This window comes from Lycium barbarum, chromosome 10, assembly GCF_019175385.1.
Source record: "Lycium barbarum isolate Lr01 chromosome 10, ASM1917538v2, whole genome shotgun sequence".
Classification (NCBI taxonomy): Eukaryota; Viridiplantae; Streptophyta; class Magnoliopsida; order Solanales; family Solanaceae; genus Lycium; species Lycium barbarum.
The window spans coordinates 95,690,031-95,696,968 of record NC_083346.1 but is presented as its reverse complement, the minus strand read 5'-3'; the positions used below and the strand labels follow the sequence as shown (position 1 = coordinate 95,696,968).

Below are 6,938 nucleotides of genomic sequence, written 5' to 3'. Positions count from 1 at the left end.
TTATTCTCTTTTTATGTTAAAACTATTTATAATGTATAATATTTATTTCGGGATAATTGATTTGCAAAAGCGGCGTGGCTATATATTTTAAGTCAAGTGAATCATATTTTATTCTTACTATCACATACATTTCAAACATCACTAATACACATAATAAACTCAAATATATTTTATGAGTATTGTTTTCAAGGTTCATCTAATTATATATATTTTTAACCAAGCATAATTATATAAAGTTTTAAAAGAAAAGAAAAACTCATCATCTTTTGCATTCTATTTATAAATAAGTCCATGATTTTTATGCCATTGCATTCATATGATATAATATTACTCGGAGTTTATGTACCAATCATTATATTTTGCAAGTTTCTCATTTTACAATAAAATTATTATTTTAAACTCAACAACATTTATAAGTTTTATTTTTTAAGTGGACTACTATGTATTTTTCTTCAAGATAGTTTAAATAGCATCATTATGTTTCCTTTAAAACCCTAATAACATTTACAACCTATTTTTCTTAAAAACTTCAAGCATCTTATTCAATCTGATTAATTAACCTAAGTTTGGTCGGATAACCGTAAGTTAACGGATTCTAAAGGATGCCTAACCCCTTCCCTTTAGGATAATATAGAGCCCTTACCTAGAATCACACTGGTTAAGTAGACTATTAATTGAAGTTTAGTTTTAACTTTGCCTTAGTTGACCTTTAGGTGTCCTAATTCACCGTTAAATTAATTAGGTGGCGACTCCTTAAAACAAATAAACAGGAATCACCAACACGTCATACTCCCTAAATCGGACCCGGTTAAAATGGGGTGTGACAGCGACCTCAGAAGGTCGCTTTCTAAAAAACAATTTATAGAATATTTTTAATAAAATTAAGCGATCTCATGCGGTCGGTACTATAAATTATTATTATTTAAATTTAAAATATTACCGACCTGACGAGGTCGGCTTATTAAAAATTTTCTTGTATATATAATAAAATAAAAGGCTTGAGTTTCGACCAGGGGCAAAACCGTAATTCGGGCCCGCTCCCATTATTAATTAAAATTAAAATAGGGCAGATATTCTGCATTTTCTACAAAGTTGTACGGCTTTCTCCATCGATCGCTTTTTATTTTCCCCTGCTTTCAAGAGCTTTGAGTGTTCTTGTTGTGCAGGCAGGTATACGTATATCTGCTTTTCAATTAAATTTTTTCCATCTTCCTCTCTTTCCTTGATCTGTTTTTTTTTCCCTTTCTTTCTGGGCTTTCCTGATACTTGTAAATATCACAATTCAATGGTTGGTTTGGGTTAAATCACATGTGATAGGGATATTGTACTGATCGGACCCTTGAGATTTTAACCTAGAGTTTTAAATTGGGGATTATGATTGTGTTAATATTTTTCCATTAAGTAGTATTTTTTTTTTATTTTTTTTGGAAAATTAAATATTCACTCTCTCTTTGTGGTTTCTACGTGAACAAAAAAATATATATTGAGGAGATGATACTAAATAGTTTTATATTTTTCTATGTTACGATTTTGATATTCTTTGTGAATGTTTATATTTTAAATGTTGTTTGCTAGAGCAACTATTTGATTAAACTCAACATTGTCTATCCTCTTGAACAGTATTGATAGGTGAAATGCACAAATAACCTAGCACTTCCAAGGCTTATTGTTTGGTCTAGGGGCTTCTCCAATAATCTTCTTTAGATGAAAACTTAATAGGGTAAAGGAGGAACCACAGGAATGACGGAACATCAGTTAAGGTCTGAAATAGTATCTTGTTTTGCCTAATTTCGTGTTTTCCACTAAGTTTTGTTCTTTCCATGCTGCCAGTTGCTAACTGTATATTTTCATTAGGACTATCTTCTCATTGTTTTACTTTTTTGGTCAATCAAAGGCTATATCGTCTTTTAGTTTTGGCATAGTGTTGACATATGCAGTGGTATATTGCATTTTAGGAAGCAAATTTAGCTATGAGAATGAGCTATATTTAGGAAACAAATTCTTGACACGTGATCGTGATTGTGTGTGGTGTACCAAAGGACATGGAAATCTAGGAGAAAAAGATATGAGAATGAGCCATGGCGTATGCAATGGGACAAATGTATTATCCATGTAAGTACCTCTCATTTGCTGCAATATTTCAGGGATATTTGGAAGTTGTAATGTTAATCCTTCTAATCATCTTCTTTGCAGTCAATTAAATGTTGCTAACTTAGCAGGTGAACTTGGGGATAACTTGGCATCATTTTCTTTTCTCAAAACGATGTACATGCGCCTGATAAATATATCTTCTTTGACATATGTTTGGTTGTGTTTTATGTGCATGTGCTGCATATATTTATGTGAATGTTTCCTTTTCTAGAAGTGTCTTTTATTGTGTGACATGTGAACAATAATTGTGGAAACGTCTTGTGGCAGAGATCTGAGTAACAATCACATTGGCGGAACCATCCCATCCAATCTGCCAGTTACATTGCAGAATATGTATGTATTATCATTTCCCTGAGAAACAGAGAATGAAGCTTGAACTATTACAGCTTTACTTTTTGAGCAAACCATTTGATAGTCTTTACCTTTTGGCAGTTTTCTCTCAGATAATGATATAACCGGAAGTATCCCCAGCTCTTTATCTTCCCTAAGTCAATTATCAGCAATGTGAGTTACAACTTATATTTTAGATTAGAGATTTCCCGTCCATAATCATGGTTCCAGTCAGCTATACTTCTCTTTTGTTTCAGGCCTATCAATGGAAACCAACTGACTGGAGAAATTCCTGATTCCTTTCAAGGCCTTACAGCATTGGTTAATTTGTATGACACCAAAATAAAAGCATTTCAATATTGCCATAGAGGTTTTCAATTGTCCATAACTGGTGGTTTATTTGTATTCTGACAGTGATTTGTCAAGTAACAGTTTCAGCGGAGCTTTGCCGTCATTAATAGGAAACTTGTCCTCGCTGACCACTCTGTGAGGGATTCTACATATTGTTGAATTGGTTTGTAATTTATGACTGATAGAAAAGCAGCTAATTTCTTGATCTCCAGACATTTGCAGAATAACCAGCTTTCTGGAACTCTTGATGTTCTACAAGATCTTCCCCTCGCAGATTTGTACTCTTCCTAACTATATTTAATTCAAATATTAATCCAAGTCTATAGAATAATTTAATACATTACTAATATCTATCCATCTTTTGTGTCCCTCAAGGAATGTGGAAAATAACCTGTTTAATGGGCCCATATCTCAGAAGTTGTTTTCTGTTCCCACTTTCAAGTAAGTACATTTCACTTTCTGCTTCTTATTGTTCTTTATCTTCTAGCTTGTAAGCTACAATATATTCTTGGCCGTTAATTACATTCTTGCGCCTCTTTATCCGACGCAATCTTCTAGACACATATTCAGAAATTATGGAAACAGATTCCTTGTTGAAGTTCAATTATACTAAAGAGAATATCAAAAATTAGAAGAAACGAAAATTTGCGAGAAGTTTCACCAGTTGAATGGAATTATTACTCCGCAGGTCCAAACACCACCGTCTCTTTCTCTTCTCTGCCAAAGTGTTGTTGCCCTACTGACCAATTGATTGAATTGTCTTTAATTTTCCACAAAAGTTGAAATAGTCTTCGTCTTTAGCAACAGACTTGAATTAATGGAACTAATCTAAAAAAAACTGATCATGTTAACGGGTAAAAGTAAGGTAATATACGAGCAATTTTAATTGTGTTGTCCTAACGATACATTACAATAGGTACAATTGAGGAACTTAGCATCTGTTTTACTTATTCTTGATTGTTTTGCTATTCATAATTTCTCATAAATTTGGTCCAAGGAACTATAGATTTGGAATCAGGACTTCACAAGTTGCCTAGGCTAGAATCATAAGAGACTGGACCATATACGTTGGACTGTTTTGAAAGGAAATGGGTAAGATCAAGAGCTCTTTTTTTTATTCCCCGTGGTATTTCTTACTATGATTATACTTCTCCATTACGGTCAATTTTTCTCACTGAAATAGATACTGATTCATCCTATTTTTTCGAGGGTTTCATAATTGGACCTTGAACCCCTTTCATATGATGGGAGTTGCCGGTGTATTTGGCGCTGCTTTGCTATGCGCCATTCAAGAATAAAAAAAGGGAGAGGGTGTGGGGAGAAATGACAAGAAGATATTGGAACATAAATTTGGAAGAGATGATGGATGCAGGAGTTCATTTTGGTCATGGTACTAGGAAATGGAATCCTAAAATGGCGCCTTATATCTCGGCAAAGCGTAAGGGTATTCATATTACAAATCTTACTAGAACTGCTCGTTTTTTATCAGAAGCTTGTGATTAGGTTGATAATAGTCCAGACATGCTTTGAATTCCATTAGCAAAAGTAGCTTATCTGTCTCTTTAAGAAAACGAAGATTATTAGTCATGAATCACTAGCTGCACGATATGAGCCTATGAAATGGTAATCAAGGTTTCTGTCTGTATTCTTCTACTTCTTTTTTCCCCGTTCTTTTCTTCTTGTGTAAATAGAATTTACAACATTACTTTCGCACTTAAATGACTACCTGCTCAAAATCTTTTACACGGTTATTAATTGAAATGGTTGATGCTGAATTTGTAAAGAGGAAATGTAACCATCACTACTCACCAGATACTCTTTTCTTATAGACAGGTACCTAAAGATCAGTGAAATGAAATGAAAGAAAGAAATGTAGGTTGAATTGAATGAGTCTTTTTTGAGAAGGTAAATTGAATAAGTCTTACAAAAACTTTTTCTTCTTTTACTGTTTTTGTAGGGGTGGGGTTTTGCAGTGTAAATACTACTGTTCAATATGGTTGGCTTTTTAAATGCACTTGACGCTACTTTTGGTACTGCTTCCGTGCATCTTCACTGCTGCTCGACTTTTGCTTTTGCTCTATCCATTTTGAAAATAGTCAAAAACACTATCAGTGCACTACCAGGTTAGCTCATCTATTCAGCTCTCTTTTTGCCTTCTAAACTCAACATCACTGCTCAAGATTCAGACTTAATCTCCCCCCCCCCCCCCCCCCCCCCCCCCCTCTTCTCCCTCCCTCCCTCCCTCTTCCCTCTCTTTTTAGAAACTGTTGAACTAGTGCTAAGCTTACGTGTTTGAATATTTTGCCTCTTAAGAGTTATAAGTGCTCAAGCACAGTGAAGGCTTCTTTCCCTTTTCATGCTACAAGTGCTGGACAATTCATTATTGGTGAAAAAGTTGTATATCAAGGAAGAATTTTAACACTAATATTTCCATTTTAAATAAAAGAGAGTTTGGTCTTTTTTCTGGAAGTTTTAGGTAAGTTGTTGGTCCTGTTTGTATAGTATGTTCGTTCTACTTTCTAATTTACATCGGCAGCTCTGACATTAGATTAGGCAGCTAAATGGTTGAAAGCATTTTCTTATTGCCTGATATTGGACTTGAATTCAAGGGAACTTGTTAAAAGAGAGTTAATAGTATGGTGAGCTTACAGAAATGTTAATAACAACATGTATTGTTACGTGTGCTATGGGAGAATTAGGAATCGAATTCTTGGACTGTAAACCTGAAAAGCTTGTGCTTAAATGATTTCATGTATTCTCTGAATATATCATCACATTTGCAAGTTAGGATCTCAATTATGTTTCTTTCCGTACTGTTTCTCTCGCTCACTTGGTAGCTCTAGAAGAATCAGTTCTTTCCTCTTCTGTTCCAGATTTTCAAGGACGGCTCTTTGCTTTCTCATCTGGATGTTGTCAGTATTTTGCTGAACTCTCTCTTCAATGTTCTTCGGCTTCTTTTCCATTGTACTTCTGAGCTATTGTGTGCTGCTTCGTCCGATTTTCTGGTGGGTTCTTTTGCTTGCTTCCTTTCTTCTTCTTTTTATTTGTATGCTTAGCTTTCTGGTGGTGGGATTCAGTATGAACACATTGGTGGGAATTCAGTATGAACTTTATAAAAATGATCAACATGCTTCATAGCAAAGAAAAAGAGTGTGAAATCTCTATATCTGACAAAGGTTGCCAAATATTCCCATTGTGACGATCTTGACTTTTATGATCCCTCCAGTGTGCTCTCTACATTGTCGAACGCATGCAAAAATACTGTGAATAAATTTTTCTTGATGCGCTTGTGCCATGATAAATGTATTATACCAATGCTATGATTGAGTATCATCAAGGTACAATTACTGTGGCATCAATGTTTTTGGTTTTATAATGTTTTTTCGTTTTGGAAAACTTCTGCTAGATGCACTCAACGTTATACACTTTAATTTCAGTAATTTCTTTTTACTAGACGCACGATCACTAACAATTGTCTATTAATAACTTCACAGGTACTTTTTGCCAAACACTACTCAGAACTAGCCTACGAAGAAAGCAGCACACAAGACGCAATGTCATATCCATGATGTAGATAGTATAGCATGTAAATAGTTTCTATGTAAATTATGCAGCAATCAATGTATGTAAACAACAACATAACACTTGCCAACCATAATATCCATAAATCATGCTATTTCAGCTTCTGTTCATCAGTGTAGTGTTATTTGTCAAGTGAACTTGTGTTCGCAATCGTCTGTAATCCTTTGTGTTAGTCAAGAGGAAAGCATTTCCTAATCAATTCAACCCACCACTATTATTTGTGGTCCTTTATGTTAATCAATAGTATATGAAGAAAATCTTTTGTTTATCGACTGCTCTATTGTTGTATCTAAATCACTACAATTACAATAGCTCTACGAAAAACCCCAACCATTGGGCTTGTGCTGGCACGGGCCAACTCTGTCTAGTAATTTATAATATTTACTTTCAAATAAATTTGCGTCATCGTGAGGTTGATATATGTTCGCTTCGAATTTTTGTATAATATTACCGACCTCATGAGGTCTGTTTATTTTAAAAAAAAATATGAGGTGTTTACCGACCTCATGAAGTCGGTTTTTTTC

General features: G+C 34.3%; 1 protein-coding gene across 1 annotated transcript; it reads left to right on the top strand.

Annotated features, from left to right (window-relative positions):
• The first annotated feature begins 996 nt into the window (after positions 1–996).
• Positions 997–6,524, top strand: LOC132613749 (protein STRUBBELIG-RECEPTOR FAMILY 3-like). The gene is made up of 13 exons (XM_060327955.1): positions 997–1,170; positions 1,956–2,112; positions 2,194–2,265; positions 2,419–2,484; positions 2,584–2,655; positions 2,739–2,810; positions 2,896–2,967; positions 3,045–3,110; positions 3,208–3,273; positions 3,830–4,276; positions 4,790–4,955; positions 5,706–5,837; positions 6,327–6,524. Exons 2-10 carry the CDS (start codon positions 2,066–2,068, stop codon positions 3,867–3,869), a joined length of 573 nt encoding a protein of 190 aa, XP_060183938.1. The 5' UTR covers positions 997–1,170; positions 1,956–2,065; the 3' UTR covers positions 3,870–4,276; positions 4,790–4,955; positions 5,706–5,837; positions 6,327–6,524.
• The last annotated feature ends 414 nt before the right edge of the window (positions 6,525–6,938 follow it).

Bases quoted from the DNA above. Each gene is read 5' to 3' on its own strand.
- LOC132613749 (XM_060327955.1), top strand. From the start codon at position 2,066: ATGAGAATGAGCCATGGCGTATGCAATGGGACAAATGTATTATCCAT. The intron at 2,113-2,193 runs GTAAGTACCTCT...TCTTCTTTGCAG, and splicing joins GGGACAAATGTATTATCCAT to TCAATTAAATGTTGCTAACT. The intron at 2,968-3,044 runs GTGAGGGATTCT...CTTGATCTCCAG, and splicing joins TTGTCCTCGCTGACCACTCT to ACATTTGCAGAATAACCAGC.